This window comes from Elgaria multicarinata, chromosome 8 (assembly GCF_023053635.1).
Source record: "Elgaria multicarinata webbii isolate HBS135686 ecotype San Diego chromosome 8, rElgMul1.1.pri, whole genome shotgun sequence".
NCBI classification, from domain to species: Eukaryota; Metazoa; Chordata; class Lepidosauria; order Squamata; family Anguidae; genus Elgaria; species Elgaria multicarinata.
Genome location: NC_086178.1, coordinates 112,566,029 through 112,589,784, shown reverse-complemented (window position 1 = coordinate 112,589,784; position 23,756 = coordinate 112,566,029). Strand labels below are relative to the sequence as shown.

Here is a 23,756-nt window from a genome sequence, read left to right as displayed (position 1 = left end):
GGGAAGAAAGGCTGAAGTTGCTCAAATTGACCAAGCCGAGGACAAAGCACTTGGAAAATTTGGGAAATCTAAGGTGTTTTTTTTATATATTGTGAACCGCCCAGAGAGCTCCGGCTATTGGGCGGTATAGAAATGTAATAAATTAATAAATAAATATATTAGAAAGAATGAATACCTGTGTGTGCAAAATTACAATATGAGGGAACCATGTGCTTTTCCAGAGGTTATAAAATAGTTAAAATTAAATTCAAAATCTAAGTAGGTAGTCTAGTAAATACCCTTCAACTGAGAGTTTGTGTCGTTTGTAGTTTCTTTGTTGCAGGACGTATAAGGAAGTTTTCCAATGTGTAGTACAGGAGCTCATAGAAAGCAACTCCGCAGAAAGTGAGATTGACATCAGTCCTCACCCACGACTTTCACAAACAGTGATGGAGAGCAAGACTAAAAAGTTACTAAAGGATGAGTAAGTTTGGAGATGAATCCCGCAACTTACTGAAACTAGGTTTCTTAACTACTAAATTAGAAACTAGTTTGAAAATAGGACAGTCTTAAGGAAAGTTATGACAGGAGGTTTTACCACGTGTGTGTGTGTGTGTGTACTGTCAAGAGTGATCCATTTTAATTATTATTTTGAGCACTTCTAGAGTATAGAATAAGTGCTGCCTCGATAGAAATGCATGGCAAGTATGTCTCCTGTTGTTTGTTCTCTTCCTAACATGTCTGTCACTGAGAAAAATCCAAAGTAGACAATTTTAATGTAACCTTTAAATCCTAGAAATATATAGATTCTTCCTATTTTTATGCACTAGTTCAGACACTGGCTGTTTCTCCATCTTGGCTTCTTGAGCACTTGGAACTGCTTTTGAAAAGTCAATGCATGCATGGACCTCTGTGTAAGCTCCATCCGACAAGCATTTTACTTCACACTCATTACTGGGCACTCAGGTCCCTCACATGATGTTGTCTGCCTCCCTCTCGCCTGCTGTCCCTTCTGGCCTTCCTTGCATGACAAAAACAAAAACAAAAACACCCTGCTTAAGTCCGATGTATTTTTAAACACAGATTTGCTTCTCTCTCCTGCTGTGTGCAGGAGAAGCAGCGCCATTAGAACAGCGGACTCAATAGGCCTCATGCTTGTTGGATACTTCCTTTTTTGAAAGAGGAAGTAACTGAGGAACAAAAACACAGGTGGAGAAGCGACGGTACGTGTTAACCCCCAGTGTGATGGAGCTTTGTGTGCAGACAGTGTACAAATGACCAGCAAGCAAAAATACTTTTCACAAGCAGTGCAATACACTCACTCTCTTGAAAGCAAATAAATCACCAGGACCAGATTGTATCCATCCTAGAGTTCTCAAATAACTCAAATACAAAATTGTGGAGAGCAGAGGAAGCTGCCCCATCTAGTCTTGAAGGTACATAAAGAAGCAAGCTTCCAGAGAGTGAACAAACAGAGGGAGCAAACAGGAGTTTATCAGGGGAGGTGTAGTGGAAGGGAAGATCAAGGTAAAGAGGAGAGAGGCTTTGAGTAAATCCAGGGGACTGCCTATTCAAAGCCGCCATGTGCTTGCCATGTGCTCCTGAGAGCTGTGATTGAAGGGGTGTGTCCTGAGAGCTGGTGCTGGTACTGAAGGGGTGTAGCCTGAATGCTCTCAGCAGCTGAGTGCAGTGGTGGCACCAGAAAAAAAATCGGGCAGGGGCACAGAAGGGGCAAAGCATATTTCTAGGTGGGCAGCCTCTGTCCACACGTTAAGATCTCTGAAAGAAAAATAATGGTGTATCTCACACTAAAACTGCCATCTTAACCATATATTCTGAAATAAGTCATATATTGGTAAATTTAGGTTGGTTTTTTTTAAAAAATGTAGCATATATTAGGCAAATTTAAAGTACTATAAGGAAAAAGGCTTTCAAACAAGGTACAGTCACTACACAAGCATTTCCTTGACATACAGATTAGACAGACAGAATACTTTCTTTAGAAAACAGTTTCTTTTGAACCAGTGCAGGCAGAACCTGTAAGGTAGACCCTTAGGCCATAGCTAGACCAGGCCTATATCCCAGGATAGTCCCGGGATCATCCCTGTGCATCCACATGACACACATGGGATCCTGGGAGCAGGCAGGGACATCCCCTCCATTTGCCTGGGATAATCCTTAGGTCTAGCTAAGGCCTTATTGTAAGGAAAATAAGAGCAAACTGAGACACCTGGGCCCTGCGCACCTAGGAAATTCAATGCATATAAAGTAGTAGTCTAAAGATCCAAAAGATGAAGTTTTTGAAGATGAAGCTCCTGATGAAGCTGGGTGTTGTTGTTTTTAATTACAATTCATTGCCTTTGTAATATGGAATAAAAGAAATAAGAGGCATTGAATATGGTGGGATTAATTGATGAGTAAACATTCATAGGTTTGCACTGTGAGTAAATTCTCTCCACACTCCATTCCTGTTCTAATTCTCTGAGGAGAAAAAAGGGAAGATGTAGCGAAGGTACAGATTAATTCTTTCCTCCCCCTCTCATTTTTCATGGACTACTGTCCTGAGAAAAAAAAGAAGAGATCCATGGAATAAGCAGATTAATTCTTCCGAGGGTGAGATATATAAAAAAAATTAATAGGGGAGGAATGGCTGCGTTCTGCCCCCTCCATTTTTATTTTTTGTTCATATGGAGCGGGGAAAGCTCGCACTTCTGTTCCTTCCCATGCAGATGTTCTGCAGCGGCACCAGAGCACCACCATCAAGACGGGGGCCTGGACTTTATGTTTTTCTTTCTTTTCTTTTCTTTTAAAAAAGGGAACTGCAAATATCTTGTGAACCGCCCAGAGAGCTTCGGCTATTGGGCGGTATAAAAATGTAATAAATAAATAAATAAATAAATAAATAAAATAATCATTTCTATGCCTGAGCAGAATTGGATGAAAGGTACAAGGAGAGTTGCCCCTGCTGTAGAAATCAAGCCTTCCAAATTTCAGAACAATAGTTCTGTGTGGAAGAACAGCCTTGGCATTTTGAGGGAAGGCACTCATCCCTCATGTGCCTTGTGGACCATTAATCTGAAAATGACAAATATTCTTAGAGTTTTGTGTAGGTAAGAAAACTGCCAAGTTTCAGAAGGGTAGATGAAGTGGTCCATGTGGAATATGGGGAGGGGGAAATATTTGTTTATATGTAGTAGTAATTTATTAATGCTTAGGCCATAGGCCATTCGCATACAGAATACATACACTATGAAGAAACAACAATATAAAAGTACTACATATAATCACAAACAGTTCATACATAATAAAAGAATAAAATTCAATACAATTAAAAGTATAATTTGAATATAAAATTTGTAGTTAGATAACAGCATCTCCAGCACAGTCAACTGCAATCTCAGTAATAAATCTTGCCCGAATTTTCATTGCTGCCAGGGCAAAAAGAGATACTTTGTGCGTTACCCTAGAGTCAGTGTCAGACAGGAGATAGAAAATCTTTTCTGAAGTGGTATTGAAGTGTAGTTGATACAGAATAGATTCCAAAAATTTGGTTCTTGGTTCAGAGTATAAAGAACAGAAGAACAAATAATGAGGCAGATCCTCAATTTCTGGGCCCCCACAAATACACAGAATAAGGGCCAAAGGGGTGCGCTGATATCTGCCATCCGTCACAGCTGTAGGCATAGTTTGAAAACGGAGGGCTGTAAATGCTTGCCTAAGCTTTGGGGATGTAAGCTTTACCAGGTAAACAGCCCTTTGATGGTCAAATTTATAAAGCCTATACCATTTTGAAAATTTGGAATTGTTAATAGCTTGTCTGTCCAGCTGAGCACCATAGTTAAAAATGTATTCCCGAAGTTTCTCCCTTGAGTTCAAGACAGAAAAGTTGTCAAGAGTAGGATACAATTCAAGCAACTTGTAATATCTTGAGCTCCAGCTTTTGCAGTTTGATAGCTGTTCAAAACATAGCTTGGGGAAAATCCCAACTGAAGAATCCTGTACAATTCTCCAATAGTTAAATAAAATAAAATGAATGCGAGATCTAATAGAGGGGAGATCTACTTCTGTCCGGACCAATGCTGCAGGAGTGCCTGGAGGAAGTCTTAACAGTTTTTTTAAGAAATGTGTTCTGAAGTGCCTCCAGTTTAACCATTTGAGAGTCATCCCAGCCCCAGACAGCAGCACCATACAAGATCTGGGCAATGACTTTACTTTGAAATACTTTCAGAGCTGGAACAACCAAGTGTCCTCCTGTAGTGTAATAAAATCTAAGGATTGCTCCAATAGATCTCAAGGCCACTGCTCTAGTAGCTTCTATATGTGGCTTCCAGGAGAGGTTCTCTGCAAAGTGAATGCCAAGGTACTTAAATTCCCGGCATTGTTCAATCTGATGACCATTGATAGACCACTGGAAATGAGAATGTCTTTTCCCAAACACCATCACCTTTGTCTTAGTATAATTAATGCTCAGTTTTTCTTCAGTACAAAATAGAATCATAGAATCATAGAATAGCCGAGTTGGAAGGGGCCTACAAGGCCATCTAGTCCAACCCCCTGCTGAATGCAGGAATCCACCCTAAAGCATCCCTGACAGATGCTTGTCCAGCTGCCTCTTGAAGGCCTCTAGTGTGGGAGAGCCCACAACCTCCCTAGGTAACTGATTCCACCGTCGCACTGCTCTAACAGTCAGGAAGTTTTTCCTGATGTCCAGTCGGAATCTGGCTTCCTTTAACTTGAGCCCGTTATTCCTTGTCCTGCACTCTGGGAGGATCGAGAAGAGATCCTGGCCCTCCTCTGTGTGACAACCTTTCAAGTATTTGAAGAGTGCTATCATGTCTCCCCTCAATCTTCTCTTCTCCAGGCTAAACATGCCCAGTTCTTTCAGTCTCTCTTCATAGGGCTTTGTTTGTAGACCCCTGATCATCCTGGTTGCCCTCTTCTGAACACGCTCCAGCTTGTCTGCATCCTTCTTGAATTGTGAAGCCCAGAACTGGACACAATACTCTAGATGAGGCCTAACCAGGGCCGAATAGAGAGGAACCAGTACCTCACGTGATTTGGAAGCTATACTTCTATTAATGCAGCCCAAAATAGCATTTGCCTTTCTTGCAGCCATATCGCACTGTTGGCTCATATTCAGCTTGCGATCTACAACAATTCCAAGTTCCTTCTCGTTTGTAGTATTGCTGAGCCAAGTGTCCCCCATCTTGTAACTGTGCATTTGGTTTCTATTCCCTAAATGTAGAACTTGGCATTTATCCCTATTAAATTTCATTCCGTTGTTTTCAGCCCAGCACTCCAGCCTATCAAGATCACTTTGAAATTTTTTCTGTCTTCCAGGGTATTAACTATCCCACCCAATTTTGTGTCATCTGCAAATTTGATCAGCGTTCCCTGTACCTCCTCGTCCAAATCATTAATAAAAATGTTGAAGAGCACTGGGCCCAGGACTGAGCCCTGCGGCACCCCACTCGTTGCCTCTCCCCAGTTTGAGAAGGTTCCATTGATAAGTACTCTTTGAGTCCGATTCTGTAGCCAACTGTGGATCCACCTAATAGTTGTTCCATCTAGCCCACTTTTAGCTAGTTTGTTAATCAGAATGTCATGTGGTACTTTGTCAAAAGCTTTGCTGAAGTCAAGATATATGACGTCCACAGCATTCCCACAGCCCACAAGGGAGGTTATCCTATCAAAAAATGAGATCAAATTAGTCTGACAGGATTTGTTCCTGACAAATCCATGTTGGCTTCTAGTAATCACTGCATTGATTTCAAGGTGTTTACAGATTGACTCCTTTATAATCTGCTCCAGAATTTTCCCAGGGATGGATGTCAGACTGACTGGTCTGTAGTTCCCAGGTTCCTCCTTTTTGCCCTTTTTGAAGATAGGGACAACGTTAGCCCTCCTCCAGTCATCCGGCACCTCACCCGTCTTCCATGATTTTGCAAAGATAATAGACAAAGGTTCTGAGAGTTCTTCCGCTAGCTCCTTCATTACTCTTGGATGCAGTTCATCGGGCCCTGGAGATTTGAACTCATTCAAGGAAATTAGGTGTTCTTTGACCATTTGTTTATCAATCTCAAACTGCAATCCTGCCCCCTCAACTTCTGCTTCACTTTTTCCAGGGGGGTCATAGACCCGCTTTTGGGAGAAGACCGAGGCAAAGTAGGAATTGAGCACTTCAGCCTTTTCTTTGTTGTCTGTTATCAATTTGCCATCCTCGTTAAGCAGTTGAACCACCATTTCTTTCCTCTGTCTTTTACTACTCATGTATCTGAAGAAAGCCTTTTTATTGCTTTTAGCATCCCTCGCTAATCTCAGCTCATTCACAGCTTTAGCCTTCCTGACGCCATTTCGGCACTTCTGCGCCACTTGTCTGTACTCTTCTTTTGTAGCCTGGCCTTCCTTCCACTTCCTATATGCATCCCTTTTTGTTGTCAGGTCATCTCTAAGCTTTTTGTGGAGCCACATTGGTTTCCTCTGTTGTCTTCTATCTTTTCTCCTTGTTGGAATTGTTTGTAACTGTGCCTTTAAAATTTCCTTTTTTAAATACTCCCACCCATCCTGCACTCCTTTTCTCATTAGGCTCCCTTGCCACGGGACCTTACTTATTATAGTTCTGAGTTTATTAAAATCAGCTTTCCTAAAATCCAGAGTACGTGTATGGCTACGCTCGACTTTTGTCTCCTTCATAATCAAGAATTCAAGTATGACGTGGTCACTTTCCCCCAGAGTTCCCGTAACTGCCACTTTATCCACTAAGTCATCCCTATTGGTCAATAACAAGTCAAGGATTGCCGATCCTCTAGTTCCTTCCACCACTTTCTGTAGGAGAAAGTTATCACCCATACATGTCAGGAATTTCTTGGAAGGGCCGCTTTTGGCAGTAATGGTCTCCCAACAGATATCAGGGTAATTGAAGTCCCCCATCACTACTACATCACACTTCCTTGAAACACTGGCAATTTGTTTCTCAAAAGTTTCGTCCTCGTCTTCTCCTTGATTGGGTGGTCGGTAGTAGACTCCGATTATCATATTCTTTTTATTCCTAGCCCCATTTATTTTAATCCAGACGCTCTCAATGGGGCTCCCAGTCTCATCTGCCTGTATTTCTGTGCAGGGATAGGTATTTTTAACATATAGTGCAACTCCACCTCCCTTTCTATTTCTTCTGTTCTTTTTGAACAAGTTATATCCTTCAATTGCTATATTCCAGTCATGAGAGTCATCCCACCAAGTTTCAGTTATACCTATCAAGTTGTATTTGCCTTCATGTAATAAGAGTTCAAGTTCATTCTGTTTGTTTCCCATGCTCTGGGCATTAGTATATAGACATCGAAGACCATGTGTTTTATAGTCTGGCTTTGTTCCTACATTGTTGCAGACACTATTTTGGGACACTATTGGAGCTGTTCTCTGTACTGTGGTGCATTGGCCTTCATCCATTGTTGCCTCGAAATTTGCGTCTCCCGCCCCCGTAAGATTCAGTTTAAAGCCCTCCTGATCAAGTTCTTCATGCTGTGGCCGAACTCATTCTTTCCAGCCCTTGTGAGGTGCAACCCATCCCTTGCCAGCAGTCCATGTTCCAAGTAGCGTAGCCCGTGGTCCCAGAATCCAAAACTCTCACGACGGCACCACCTTCGAAGCCAGTCGTTCATCCGGAGTATTTTTCTTTCCCTTTCTAATCCTCTTCCAAGAACCGGGAGGATGGATGAGAAAACTACCTGGACCCCAAAGTTCTTCCGTTTCCTTCCCAGAGCTTCAAAGTCTGAAATGATTTCTTCGTAGCTCTGCTTGGCGACATTCCCACATGGATGAGAAGAAAGGGGTATGTGTCCGTGGGCTTTATGAGCTTCGGTAACCTTTCAGTCACATCTCTAATCTGTGCTCCAGGGAGACAGCACACCTGGCAAGTCCATGGGTCTTCACGACATACTTGGGTTTCAATCCCACGCAGCAGGGAGTCTCCCACAACGACTACTCTTCTCTTCTTCTTGGTTCACCTACCTTCTGCCTCTTGGTCACTGTTGCATGGTGTCTCCTGCACTTCTTCCTCTGCAAACTGTCCTTCAGTCTCATTCTCCAGAAGCTGAAAGCGGTTGCTTAACTCTAATGGTTCCACCAGTGCAGAATGCCTTCTAATTCTTCTGCTCCTAACTGTCACTCTTTTCCAGGGAGTTTCCTCTTCATTGGCTTCCCTCCCCTCAGCATACTCCACTTCTGCTTCAGCTGGCTGTTGTTCTTCAATCTCATGTGCTTCTTGTTGCTGTTGCAGTTCCACCGTTCGGTCTAAGAACTCCTCGACTTCTCTTATTCCTTGGAGGGTGGACACTCGCCGCTCAAGTCCTCTCACTTTTTCTTACAGAAGTGCCACCAGCTTGCACTTGTTGCAGGTATACGCCATGTTGAGCTCAGGCAGAAACAGGAACATTTCACACCCTTTGCAGGTCACCACCTCTAGGGACTCCTTTCCATCCATATTGTCGATTTCTGCTTTGGTTTTTTTCCTTTTTGATTATAGTGGAATTGCCTTTGCTTTGTTGTGTCCTCTCTGAAGGTACACAACTATATGAGGATGTCTTAAGGGAAAGTAAGATCTTTTGGTTGGGTTTTTTTTTTTTTTGGTGGTGGTTTTGTGGGTTTTTTTCTCTTTGTTTTTCTTTGTTTTTGCCCCCTTCTTTGTTTTTTTTTTAAATTTTTAAATTTTTATTTTTATTTATTTTTATTATTGTTATTATTTAGAGGCCTCCCCCTTGACCTCCCCTGCCGAACTCCCCCTGTCAAACTCCTGTTTGCTCTTCCTGTTCGCTCGCTCCCTGGGAATCTGGCTTACTTTTATAGCTCCTACTTGAGCTGGGCCAGCTGCTCTTCCCTGCTTCTGCTCAGCTCCAAGTCAGGAAGCAGAATACACTGAGCTTAGAGAGCAGCCTTTTCAAACCTATACGGGTAAGTGAAATTAGAACCATATCATCAGCATATAAAAGGATAGAAATCTTCTTTGACCCAACTGAAGGCGGAAAAAATTCTGGGCCAGACAATGCTGGAATTATGTCATTCAAATATAAATTAAAGAGTAATGGTGCCAGTAGACATCCTTGTTTTACTCCTTTGTTTGTGGAGATAGAATCAGTTAATGAGCCAGAAATACCAACTCTAATTCTAGCAGTTGTATTGGAATAGAGTTCCTTAATTAGAAACAATAGGCGCTTGTCTATATTAGTGTTGGCCACTTTATTCCACAACAAGTGTCTATAGATCGAATCAAAAGCTGCTGCTAAGTCAACAAAGGCAACAAATAAATGTTTGGTGGGACCAGCAATTCCTTGTTGGGCTAAAAATTAAAGAGTCAAACAGTGATCAATAGTGCTCTGCCCTTTCCTAAAGCCAACCTGTTCAGGGTGGATAATATGATTGGTAAATTCCCAGTCCTCCAGTTTCTTTAGTAGGTGTTTGCTGTATAGTTTGGAGTCAATATCTAGAAGACTAATAGGGCGATAATTGTTTGGGTCTTGCTTATCACCCTTCTTGTAAATAGGAACAACAACACTTTGTTTCCAGCCCATTGGGATTATACCTGTATTATTAATATGAGTAAACACTTTGGCTAATATTGGGGCCCACCACTCAGGAAAATATTTAAATATTTCTGGAGGCATCATATTTTCTCCTGAAGCCTTGCGCAGGGCAAGAGCTGCAATCAACTTCTTTATCTCCGACACTGACACAGAGGGCCAATAAGGCAGACAAGCAGTTTCAAAAACATTAGAAGGATGGTTCCCTGGGAATGTAGCTCCATAAAATCTGCTAAAATCTGCTGAGAAGAAATGTGCCCTATGATTACCGGTCTAACTGTGTGCATACCAGCAGAAATTATATCCCAAAACTGGTTCTCGTTCTTTTCCGTTACAGCTAGGGCTAATTGTTTCCATTGTGTCCTAACATATGTGTCTTTCTTTTGTTTTAAGAGTGCCTTATAAGATACCCTCATAGAAGCTAGAATGACAGGAGAGGTAGTACCATTATTTCTAAATACCTGTCGTGAATAATGCATTAATGCTTTCCGGGCGTCTCTACATTCAAGATCAAACCATCTGTTGCCCACTACTCTATATGGTTTAAATTGTTTGTCACAGACCAATTTAGGTCTAAGATTTTGAATAATGGTTTGATAAACAATTAAGATATCTTAATTAGAATGTAAGATTTCTTGATAAAGGGATTTAAAAGTTGGACTCTAAAATATCTGAAAAATGGAAGTGCCCAGATTGGTTGACCACCTTATTCTCTGTTCTCCCACGTGAATTCCATTTAAATTTTGAGAGGGACATGGAGGTAGGGGGAGCATTTCAAAATTAAATAGCAGCGACAAAGGGAAATGATTGCTTTCAACCCTGTTGTTAACTTCAAATCTATGGATGTCTGGGAGCAAATCGGCAGAAACTGCTATATAATCTATTGTGCTAGCTCCCCTGTTGGTGACATTGGTATAGGTACCCAGCGTTATATCCTGGTAGGTTCCATTAAGACATTGCAATTGATGCAAAGAGAGAACCTCTAGAAATCTTAGTCCTGGCTTGTTTATACTAGTATCTTGGGAGACCCTAGCAACAGGTGAAACTTGGACATCTTGTCCAAAATTAGTGCCCTCTACTTGTTTCGAACCAGCCCCAATTCTAGCGTTAAAATCTCCACACAGGATGAGCCTTGTGGAAGGGTATTGACACTCCAAGATGGTAAGAGTTTCAGATAGACTATTCCAAATACTATTAGGGCCTACATTTTTTGACAAGCTAGGTGGAAAATAAACATTTATACAAATAAGAGAGCCAAAATGCTTACTCTTAATAAGTAGGGCCTGTATGTATTGTGGACAACAAGTAGTCAATATTTGCATATCTACATGCAAATCAACTGAGATAAATATAGTAAGGCCTCCGCTACCACGGCCTCTAAGACATGTCTTGATAGCTGGGAGAGAAAAAGATCAAAATCCATGGAGAGATGGTAAATTAGTTTCAGGGGCCCATGTCTCTTGTAAGCAAAGAATTTTAATTTTTTGCAAGTAAACTGCAAAATTTGCATCATAAAACTTATTTGCCCACCCCATAATGTTCCCAGATATTAAGTTTAGTTGTCAAACTGGCGTAGTCAAGTCTGTAATGTCACACATCTCCAACGATTCTGTCTGGGCAGTGCTTTTTTGTTTGGGAGACAACTCATGCGGAGATGGTATATTATTAACCCTCTTTGGCTCCAAGGGTTGTACTAGAATTGTAGTTTCTCAACCATTCTCATTCGTTGAGCCCCCATCCATATTCCTCTCGGCATGAGGAGCATCCCCCATAGATTCTAGATTCACCAGTGGTTCTGCCAAGTCATTAATAGCTGGCATTATGCTCTTTACATCATCCAGTCTAGTGGCAATGTCTTTTTTTCCTTCATTAATAATTTGTTCACTCAGGCTCGAGGACTGCTTCTCTCTTGTGGTGCTTGAAGTTTTGGCTGGGTTAGGATGCAGTATAGTCCTGCTAGGAGTTTCTTTGGAGATTAACGAGCAGGTATTCCTTTCCTCTGTAATCATCCCACTGCTATACTTTGGGGTAATTAAGGGGGTGATAACTAGATTTCGAAAAACTCTCTTTGGTGTTATTTGGAAATTGGACAAAAAATGCTTCATTTTCATCAACATGAGAGGAATTGTAGACTGTTCGAATGTTACCATAACTCTCTTGTATGCTGGTACACTAGGAAGCCATTCTACAGCCGTCATATTAATACTATGTGCATGTATATGTAGAAGTTGGCTCAAAGAAAACCTGATAGTTCCATGCGACCTCCATCTACCATTGTTTATTCTATTGTTGGCTATTTGCAGCATAACTTGATTTGCTTGTAAAATCCTGTTGCAATTTCCTTTTTCCAGCTCCTTTGAACTTACTAGTAAACTGGCACTAGAATCATTTGAGGTGGTCTTTTTGCTTCCCGGTTTTTCCTCCTTTCTAGATCCTGTACTGTTAAGTTGAACTGTATGCTTTTGTGTAAAAGTATCAAAGGAGAGTTTAAGAACCTCAAGTTGTCTGGCAATTTTTTCTAGGCGTTCATATATTGAAATAACAGTGTGAGCTGTTAAAAGGCACTGTTTTGTCACAAAGTCTGAAGGGTATAATTGCTGTTCAGTATGTTGTATCTTCTCTGTAATGAGCGATTTCTCGGAAGCTGACTTATCTACCCCATTTGACTCTAAGGACACTCCTTCCTCATACACAAACGAATTATTGCCAGAGTTTTCCGCGGATTCTGGTAAAAGCTCATTTTCTATATCCAAAGCTGAAAAACTATTAGCAGTAGGAATTGAAACCACTAAGTTTGAATCTGGGATACTCACGGTTTCCTCAAAGGCAAACAATTCGTCAATTTTAAGTTGTTTAGGTGCTTTGTTGTGTTCAGCTGTCTATGGGCTTGTTCTCGCACGTTTTTTGTTTCCCATTTAAAGGTTGCCACCGGTTATCACAAAGTAAAAGAAAGAGCGGATTAAAACAGTGAAGTACTGTACTTTCCAAAGTTATAATTCCTAGCGTCTGTTTTTTAATCTAGGAAAGTTGCCAGCAGAGTATCAGAGTAGTAGAGTAGAGTAGTAGAATAGTAGAGTTGTAGAATAGCTGAGTGAGGGCCAGTTTTTATCAGGTGAAGTTCTCCTCAGCCTCCGTTCTTCAAGCAAGGTGGCAGAACTCCTCCAGTGGCTTCTTGCCCACGGCTGAGAGCCTCAGGCCGAGAGCCCTTTTGCTCTCGCCCTTCGGCTCGCACCTCCAGCACCCTGGTCCCTTTAGTACCTGTTGGAGTGGGCGGGACAAACAAACTCTCTCAGGCTTAGCAGCAGCCCTCCAGCTTATATTTGCTTATAGACTCATAGAATAGCAGAGTTGGAAGGGGCCTATAAGGCCATCGAGTCCAACCCCCTGTTCAATGCAGGAATCCACCTTAAAGCATCCCTGACAGATGGTTGTCCAGCTGCCTCTTGAGGGCCTCTAGTGTGGGAGACCCCACAACCTCCCGAGGTAACTGATTCCATTGTTGCACTTCTCTAACAGTCAGGAAGTTTTTCCTGGTGTCTGGCTTCCTCCCCACCCATGTGTTTTTGGGCAAGTTGTATGAAAATGGCACACACCATAGATCCCCAGGCAAGAAATCTGTAAATACAGGGGCAGGTGCTAGGGAGTCATGATGACTGAAAAGCAATTTAAGGTTGTTGTTGTTGTTATTATTTATTTATTTATTTATTTGTATCCTGCCTTTTGCCCAATACTGGCAGTTTTGGTACTGATGGCTTTCGAGGGAAGCCCACTTGGGAACCAATAGAGCTGGACTGAATGGTCTGTTTCTGCTTCTGCTTCGGACTTTGTCCGACTCTAGTGCACATCCCTATTCCAATCCAAACATGTTGCATAAAAGGCATTGTCACTTTCCATGAATTATTTTCAACTTTTAAATATTTGTTTTTAAATATACTTCTCCTAGACTACAAGAGCGAGGTTTTGAGAACTACAGGGAGGTACTTGAGCAGTATATGAAGTTTGGTACATGTGAGTATAAGCCTCCCATTTATTAACTGTTGTAAACCGCCCAGAGAGCTTCGGCTGTGGGGCGGTATATAAATGTAATAAATAAATAAATAAATAAATATTTCGGAATCCAGAGCGTCCAATCCCCCCGCCATTCCCTTAGCTTCTGCTGAATCTCTGAATCTCTTTCAAAACCCATAAACAATTCCTGTCACATACTCCTCACTTGCATCTGATGAAGTAGTGTTCACAAACGCTTAAACCAGAAGAATCGTTTTAATCTTAATTCTGTTAGACTCTTTAATGTTTTTAGTTTCCCAATCCAATATTACCTGCCCCCCCCCCAAATCTGGACGAAGGTGCGGGATGATGGCCTCATCCTTTCCCCAAAGCAGGTGGGAAATATGAGGACCAAAACCTGTGTAACGATGGCACCCTGGTGTAGTTTAGCTTCTGTCTCCTGTCCATTTCCATTTGGGCAAAGGTAAGATTTCCTTGCCATATAGACCAAATTCCAAATAGTTTTAGTAATCGCCTCCTCAACTGTTTCAGGTGTCAAAATTAAATTCAGATTATCAGACCATCCACCCCAAACCCAAAGTGTTGCTCTTCAGAAGCCTCATCTGCAGCCCAAAGAACTACTGGGGATAGATTTGGAGTTCAAAGCAGAACAATTAAAGGTGGGTAGATCCTTTAATTTATTGAGACTGCTCACAAACTGGGGAGCCCTCTGAGTACCATACACTAATCAGATAGGTGACTCTGCTGAAAATGCTTTCAGGGACCAACTGTACCTGCTCTTGCATCCCATAGGAAGATCCAGGGTCCGACACTCCCTCTTACACAGCTGTCAACCTGCATCCCCTCATCCGGGAGTGGGCAACCTACAGCCTGGGCCTAATTTCATGTAGCCCGCAATCTAATTTCAAAAGCCCTCTGCAAGAATAATCTATGGGCAAGGAGGAAGAAGAAAAGAGAAAAAGGGGTGGGTGGGCATTGTCTGTTTTTAGTCCTGCCCCACCCACTGCAGTCATACACCCCTTGATAAGCAGCCCTGGACATGGCCATTGAAATGCATTGGTTGATTCCGAATGGCCATAGGAAACCATTGGAGGATTTTAGGGATCATCTTCAAATCAAAATCCTTAAAGGGGCTAAACATTTATTTTTCATAGAAAAATACACAGAATCAAAATACTCCCGAACAGAGTGGATTTAAGGAATAACAACTATGACAACGGTTCTAGGGATCATCTCCAAATACAAAAAGAAAACAAAATGCAATAAATCGCGGGCAATGGCAGTTTTATACAATGCTTTATAAGCACCAGTTTTAAAAGACTCGGATCTGTGGAGGAGGGTTTGCCCAAAACTGCCGAAGAATATTTCCATGTTTACATATGCCCCCCTCCAGCACGAACTCCTTATGACAGGCCTGTATTTCTAAATGGCCATAGGAATAATTGGAAATGATAGCACAAGCTCCTCAAGAAACAGAGGAAGCCCCCAAACTGCTTGTGGAGGTTCAAGTTAGGACCTCAACCATCCCAAGAGTCTCTCATTGATGCATGCTCCACTGGAATGGCCCCCACCTTGCACAGGACCACAATATTAGGTATCCTTCAGAATGGACATAGGAAAGCATTGGGCTGTGTCAGGTAGCCCCACAAAAAAGAGCAGGAGCCCCCAAACTGCTCATGGAGGTTTGAGCTAAGACCCCAAGCATCCCAAGAGTCTCTCCTTGATGCATGCTCCTTCAGACTGGGCCCCTGCTTGCACATGGCTAAAGTATCAGGTATCCTTCTGCATGGCCATAACAATGCATTAGACTGAGATGGGCAACCCCACAGTAAGGGGTGGCAGAGAGGGTACCTCTAAACACCCCAAGATTCACAGTTCACTGCATGATCTATGGAATGGCCCCTTCTGCATGGCCATAATTTTCAGTTAACTTTAATAGCAATAGGGATGTTTTGGACTGAGCCTTGCAGCCCCAAAGGAAACAGCAGGGGGGGATCTACACATCGTTGTGAAGGCGCTTGCGTGCGCCTGCAGTGCGCCCCAAAACTCATCGTGTAGATCCTGCCCTATCCTGGCCAGAAGAGGCGGAGGAGGAGGAGGCGGCGGCGGCCCCGCATCGCCCCTCGCGGAGACGGGGCGAAAAGTTTCCGGGCTCGGCAGCTTCGCTGGGGAATCCGGCTGCATCTTTGCCGCCGCCGCTGCCGCCCACCTCCCCGCCGGCCTCCTGCTGCCGGCAAAAGAGCCACCCGGGTCAGAGAGCTCGGCGGAAGAAGCTGCGGCCCCGCCTTCTTCCGCCCTGCTCGCCGACCCGGGTGGCTCTTTTGCCGGCAGCAGGAGGCCGGCGGGGAGGTGAGTGGCAGCAGCGGCAAGGACACGGCCGGATTCCCCAGCGAAACCGCCGAGCCCGGAAACTTTTCGCCCTGTCCCCGCAAGGGGCAATGCGGGGCCTCCTCCTCCTCCTCCTCCTCCTCCTCCTCCTCCTCCTCTTCTGGCCAGGATAGGGCAGGATCTACACAATGAGTTTTGGGGCGCACTGCAGGCGCACGCAAGCGCCTTCACGATGATGTGTAGATCCCCCCACGACTCCCCAAATTGTTGACAGGTGACAAGAAGTGCAAAATCTGAAATCTTATTATGATTAAAGCACTAAGCTTTATTATGATTAATGTGTCCAGACATTATTGTCTGCTTAAAGTCATTGACCATTCATTTCTGAAACTGGGTTCTCATTGGGATGTACACATGCCTGTTGAACCATAGGACTCTGGGATCTCCAATATATTTCTCGGGCTTGTGCCCGAGTTTCAGAAGGACTGTAAACTCTGGTTTCCTCATATCTTACCCACTTTATTTGCCTTTTTCCCCAGATTTGCCATCCTAAGAAGCTTGTGAAAAGATACTATTCTGATGGAAATATATTCTTTATTCTGTTTCCAAATGGAACAGGCCAAGTTTAATATCCAGCAATAATTAGGCTTTTAGTTAGATAAGAATGGGCTGTTAGGAAATGTTTTAGTTCTTTAGTGAAAAGCAAACTGTGGGCACTTCCACACGTCGTACTCAGGGCGCTTCCATCCGCCCGCAGTGCACCCCGAAAACGATCGTGTAACTTGCCTGTAAAAGAGACGAGGAAGAGGCGTCCTTGCTGCCTCCGCCACCCAACTCCCTCCTCGCCGGCCGGCTTGGAGAGTTCTGCCACCTTGCTTGAGTAGGGTGTAATTTTTATGTATAGGGGTGTTTTTCATGTGAATGAATTCTGTTTAGCATGCACTGTGTCACTATCCAACAGACCTCTTCCTCCTTCTTTCCTGCTGATTGTTATTCTTTCAATGCATGAATTGGGATGGAACATGCGGTGTTCATTATTATTATTATTATTACTATTATGTTATTATTTAAAATACATCTGCCCGCCCCCACTCTGTGCCCTTGGCCCCACCCATTATTGGGCTGAGTCCCCTGAGACCCTTCTCAAATTGGAATTTGGCCCCTGCACCAAAAAAAAAACACGGTTTGAGCCACTGCTCTAGAAAACTTTGAAGATGCTCAGCAGAGCTGCAGGCTGTGTGCCTGCACAGAATGTGTGCCTGCACAGAAACTTTGAAGAATTCTAAATTACTTCTGGTATATCATAGAGAATAGAGATTACTGCTGAGCCTGACAAAGTATCCTGTGATCATTCAGAATCATAAGTAGTCATTTGGATCACATTTAGGGGCAACTCCCTTATCAAAGGAAAGATCTTTTGACATCTCAACACAATGGAACACAGAGGAAATTCCAGAACACATACTGAAATTCTCCCTGGGTAGAAAAAGTATTTATCAAGCTAGTGCATGGTATACTTAACTCTATCACTAAAAAATGTTACAAAATTAACATGAAGCACAAATGGGAAGAAGTTTTTTCCTTAGCTCTTAATCAGTTACCCGTCAGGTAATACTGCCATTCTCATTACCTACCTAAAGGACACTCAGTTCACATACATAATCCTAAATGACAGCAGTTCCCATGGAGTTCAGGCATTCTTTACAAATCAAGGTTATGCAGCGTGTTATCATCAAAATGGAAAAATCAGGTAGGTAGAAAGACAGCCTTCAATAGTTCCTTTCAAATGAAACAGGGTAAGTAGATTTCCTGTAGATTTCCTGAATGAAGTGTTCTGAATTCTTAATCTGAATTTGTGTAAAATCATCAGCATCATAGATATAGTCTATGTGTGATTATTTTGCATACAAAACATACCATGCTGAGGGAAGAATTAAATGGGCCACTTATGCCCCCACTGTTTCTTTTACACTTCTGTCTTTTGCACTCCTACTGATTCTCTTATGCCACATTTGGTTCCCTGCAATTTATTTATTAAATAATTTATTTAATTATGTTGTACAATTTCATGGCTTTGTGTAATGAATGACTGGATGACAACCAAGCCAACGCCAGCTAGGATGTTACGAGATTTTGACATCCAATATAAAATCAAAGCTTGTGATATGTGTTGCACCCACTTTTCAAAATAATAAATGAGCCCCAGAAGTTATGATTTTTCACTTGAAATCTTGAGGGAGTCTATTTTTTATTTTTTTATTGCAAGGGGGTCAAAAATTGGGGAAATTCCCCAGCTTTAGATTATGAAATATTTTCCTTTAGAATTTAATTTATATATTGTTGCCCAGCCTTTACTCCCTCCCAAAATGATTTCGAAAAACGATATAATAAAAGCACTTTTAAAGAATGACTCAAGATTTAAACTGCCTGAAAATAATGAAGACATGACACATTTGCAGAAAACATTAAAAGAGTGCATTACCGAGCCTGCCCCTGGCAATCACTGATCAGAAGAAATCCACCAAGTCTAGATCCTGTGGATCACGGATGGACAAAGGATGGACTGATCAAATCCCTTGTGTCAGTTACAGTTCCATACGGTGTTCCATATGCTCCTGAATCTCTTCTGAAATTGGTCAGATGTAGCTGTGCCAAAGCAAATCCATGTAAATCATCAAGGTGTCTTTGCTTCGCCACAAGACTGCATTGTACCTTGTTCTGTGCTTGTAATGATTTAGAAGGTTTGAATATAAAAAACAAATGTCATGGTTAACTACCCCCACCCAACAAAATAATTTTTATATTAATATGTAATGAACCAATTACATGAAGATAATAAATACAGTATATCTAGTAATTATCAAGTTTAAAAAACTAATTTTTGAAATTTAATTTTTTAGTCTACTACAAAAAATGGTCAACAGTGAAATGATGTCACCATAATTTCCTGTTATTTTCCATCAATACCTTCCAAAATAAAGAGGGGGGGATTATAGAGCACAGGAAAAAATGGAAGTTATTTGCCGGTACTTCCTGGCTGGTCCTGTGATGTCTGACACCTCACTACCAATCTGTAGTGCAGTTCTGGTATGATTTTAAATGGTTTCATGGTTTTAGAAAATACAAGGTAAAGAAGCAATGGATAAACGTACATGTGGACCTTTAATTTTATTTTTTAAAGGCAAGGGAGGAACATTATATATCAAATAACCATTTGATTCATTGGGAAGTGTATCTATTATGCAGCTAGGAGGATGCAGGATTCACGTTATGAGTGAAGAGCCCACTGGGACGTCTTCTTTTTTACATTATTCAATCTAAAACATGTTTAGAATCACAAATTTCTCAGCACACACTATTAGCCGTTATGTTATACCAGTTTTTAATCATAAACCCTTTCTAAAGTTAAGGACAATCACTTCCCTGGGGTCAGTCTTTCAAGAGGTGCATATATGAAAGTATTAGAGCAGAGTTTGAACTTGTTATCCTACACACAGTCCTCATGGATTAAGCCCCATAAGTCCCAATAGGGCATATTTCTGAGTAGACCTGCACAACATTTCACTGTCAATGTGGTTGTTGCTGCCACACTGGTCAACACCTAAAGAACCCTGATTCACCCTATACCAATCTCCTACCTTATGTATCAGTGCTCATCTGTCTAACTGAAAACAGCTGATTTTATGAGTCAGGGATTTTATTTATTTATTATGTATTTCTCCTGCCCTTTCTCCAAGAGCTCAGTGTGGCTTATATGGGCCCTCCTTCCTATTTTATCCTCACACCACTGTGAGTTTATACTGAGAGGTCATGACTGTCTCAAGAGCACCTGTCTTGGGCAGGATCTACACTATTCATTACACTGTTGTTACAAAGTGCATTGTTGCGTCCTCCCTTGCTACGTTACAAAATGCAACTTGAGCCCAGTCAATCGAAATACCTTTTCTTCTATTGTTCCCCCCCCCCCCCCCCGGCACACTCTTCTTTAGAACGTTCTTCATTATGCTCATACCGGCTCTGAAGTAAACCTCCTTCTTCCGGTGACTCTGAGCTAGACCTGCCGGGATAAGCCGGCAGGGAGGCGGGGCGACGCGTAAGCCTCTGTCCCCTCTTTCACCGCCCTCCCTCCCCCTCCCCCTCGTCGCGTTGTGCCAGCTCTCCCTCCCCTAGAAAAGCCCTCACTTGTCCTAATCAGGAAGCAAAGACCATGGTCACGAGACATGACTTTGAAAGACGGCATTGAATACAACGAAAGGTTGGGACACATTGTTAGTTTTAAAACGATTTTAACAGAAAGTGGAACGGTTTTAAAAGTCAGAAGAAACGTAAGTTTCATCTAGACAAGTGTAGACGGGTTGGTCTCTGCAGTCTGACACATTGGTTCTCAATGTGCAACAATTCATAATCTATGTAAACTAGCAAAAAAAGTTGGATCTGGTGAAACAGAAAAAAAACCCTGGTTATGCTAGGGCATAAGCTACATTGAGTGGATATACTGCAGCATTTAATACACAGTGAAAAATATACACTGTACCATTACATTGGTGTATTGGAAAGCATAAGTTTATCTTCATTTCTGCTACCTGCCATGGGATGTAAAATCTTCCTTTTGCAGAGTTAACAGCCATTCTAGGCAGCGGTAGTTACTCATTTTAAAAACAATAAATACATATATTTATACTTTCATCTAGCCAAAAGCCATTTCTTTTCTCATGCTTCATCTCCTATCATTGGATAGTTCTCCCAAAGAGCAAACCTTCTGTTACAACCTTTTGTTACAATGGAGACCCACCCACCCTGACTTTAAGACGATAGCTTAAGTTGTTCTATAGAGGCCTGCATGAAAACTACACTGGAATAAGTGAAGATGCAATAAACCCTTAAAATGTGGGACAGGTGTATTTTGAGGTGGTTCTGGCTGGGAATTTTGCTGCTGTATTTGTTCTTCCTCCATGAAAAATCAAAGAACTTCTTTTAATGCGTTTTAATTTGGTTGTTTTCCATAGGATGAATCTGGATCTTTGCTTTGGCTCCTACTTTGATCAGAATGGAATTAGACACAAACACTGGAACTGGTGGGACACCAGCTGCCATGCTCATCTACCACCTTTCCAGCCCATCTACATTCAATTGAATGTTTACATCCAGGTTAAAGTTAAAGCCCAGGATCAGATCTTCCTAACATTTACTAAGCTTCATGACTGCCTCCAACTGAATGTTGGTGCAAGGCTAAAAGTAAGTGCCTGAGTAGAGCAACCATATGTTTCAAAATCCCCAGATTTGTCAGGAAATCCCCAGATTTGTCAGGTTTTTTGCTGACAAATCTGGGAGGGGGGATTTTGAGAAGTTTGAAGAAAAATCTGGAATGTTTCTGCCCTCTCCACCCAAAGGGCCTATGAAGTTAAGGTCACTGTAACTCTCTGTATTTTTTTTACTATATCTATGGCTATAAACTAGAGCGGCCATAAAGAGGAATGGCCCTTTATGGCTGCTGTACTTTTCAGCCATAGACATATTAAAAATCAGAGACACAGTGACCTTCATAGGCCTGGGGAAACAGGGCTACTGCTGCTTGTGTGTCTCCCTACTGACTTCTCCTATCACAGCCCACACACTGCCTGTAAGGGCAGGGGGTGGGTGAATGGTTGCTTCTTGAGTTTTAAGTATTTTTTTAAGAATTCAAGAAAAACCAAGGTGTATGCCTACAACTCCCAGCATGCCTTGGGTGGGAGGTCAGACTTACTGGCCTTTGATGACCATTGTGAGTGCATGGGCACATTGCCACAATTTAATTTGTTTTAAAGTTACATCACAGATCTAGTACTGGCCTACCTTGCAGGGTTGTTGAGAGGGTGAGAGAAGAAAAAAAGATACAAATTTAAATCGTTGAAAAGTTAACTCACAGGACTAGCACTGGCCTACTACTTTAAGATGATTACCTAGCAGACCTATATCTTAGGGGGCCAGGTATATCAGCTAGTAGGAAATAAAGAAAGCACCTGTCTGGAATTTTGTAGGCTGTAACCAAAGTTCAGACAAGATTTTGGGCTCTGTATCTTCTAAAATAAAATACGAGGAGGTGGAATAAGTAGACATAACTTCGTTTGGCTCAATGGGGAAGGTAGTTTGGTTTTGTTGCCCAAGCACTGGCTTTAAATTTGTTAGTAAGGGGTACACCTGTTTTGGGGAACAGAAGGAAAAAAAAGAAGTTTAGTTTGTAATTGGAAGTGTAGAAGAATTTAAAACTTTTACTTCCCATTAAATACTGTGGACGTGATACTGTTGAAGTTAAGCATTTTTATGTCCTGTTGATTCAAATGTTTAACAGTACAATCACGTGTATGTTTACTCAGAAGTGAGTTCCACTATTTTCAGTGAACTTTACTCTCAGGAAAGTGTAATTGGATTGCAGCTCAACTGTCCTATTGAAATGTTACCCACTGCCAACACTTCATTCTTTTGCACTTTTAGCCTCACATGTCAGGAATCTTCTGCCTGGAATGGGAGTCATTAATATTCTTTTGTAAATGGAAACTGAGGGTGAGTGGTGACAAGAATAAGTGCCAGCAATCCTATGTACACATAGTTGGAACCCTTGGAGTAAATCTCATTGAACTCTGTGGGACTTAATTCGAAGTAAACACCCATGGCCTCGGTTGCACAACATCACTCCAGGGTCTTTGAAGGGAGGGTGGAACGTTACAACTGCCTTGCCACAGTATCTCACTGGCAAGTCTCCCATTGGAGTTCTACTGAGGAAATAGAGGGAATAATAGAATAAACAAATAAAATGCAAACTCTGTAATCTTGTAACTGGATATTGGAATTGTTGTAGATCACAAGCTGAATATGAGCCAACAGTGTGATGTGGCTGCAAAAAAAGCAAACACTATTTTGGGCTGTATTAATAGAAGTAGAGCTTCCAAATCGTGCAAGGTTTGGAACCCAATCTTTGAGGTGTTTTGTTCTTTTAAAAGTTATTCTGGGTCTTCTTGTTAAATCTGGCAAATCGTGGATGAGATGCCAGTTGGAGCAGATGTATGCTTGTAGGTTTTTTTTGTAACATGCTTATATGGAAGAATGCATGTTGCTGGCTGTTCAGTTAGGTCTTTTCTTGTTTTTGGGGGACGTAAACGATTGTCTCGTTTACAGGCGTTGACTTTATTCATAGCTGATTTTACAACCATGGAAAGGTATTCTCTCCTTTGAGGACATTGTTCAAAAACTGATGATTCTTTTAGGAAATCTTGATATATATTTTTAGCAAATGCATTTTATTCTTAGAAATTGACTGTATAGTAGATTGTTCTGAAGATGTGCTGGATGATAACTGTCATATCTTAGAAGAGCATTTTTGTCTCTGGGTTTATGGAAAACGGGTCAAAAGACCATGTGTATGTTTTTCAACTACAATTTCCAAAAAGTTCACCTGTTTTATGCATGGTTTCAAAACTGAGATTTGAATCTTTTGCATTGACCCACTGAAAAAAACACCTCTTATTATGTTCACCTCTCCAAATCATAAATCAATAGAAATGAGATTTGGCCTCCTTGGAAGTTCCAGAGCCCCCTAAATTCTGTGAAGATGAAGATGTCCATTTGGGTTTGCTGTTGCTGGCATCCTGGAATCTGTGCAGCTGTTTGGGAATACAAAATGACTGCTGGTTTAGGGTTTTGTCATTCTTTTTGGATATGGAACAGCCTTCTTACCCCTTGTTTCAACCAGCACTACATCCAAAGCCTGAGAAGGGAGTGTCCACATGAGAACACGTCCCAATGACATAGCCATTTCCTTCTGGTTTCAATGTTAGAATTTTTGGCTCTAGGGTTGAGTTGGACCTAATCAATGAATGAGTCTGCCTTGAGGGT

The 23,756-nt window shown here is 41.9% G+C and overlaps 1 protein-coding gene across 1 annotated transcript in view; it reads left to right on the top strand.

The window, feature by feature from the left end:
* ERICH6B (glutamate rich 6B) overlaps nt 1–23,756 on the top strand; it is a 56,678-nt gene that overhangs the window by 28,941 nt on the left and 3,981 nt on the right. Inside the window, exons 9-14 of the mRNA XM_063133195.1 lie at nt 309–463; nt 13,495–13,559; nt 14,091–14,218; nt 16,427–16,515; nt 17,485–17,637; nt 20,894–21,122. Coding sequence (XP_062989265.1) covers nt 309–463; nt 13,495–13,559; nt 14,091–14,218; nt 16,427–16,515; nt 17,485–17,637; nt 20,894–21,122 — 819 coding nt within the window. The remainder of the gene's footprint in view (nt 1–308; nt 464–13,494; nt 13,560–14,090; nt 14,219–16,426; nt 16,516–17,484; nt 17,638–20,893; nt 21,123–23,756) is intronic.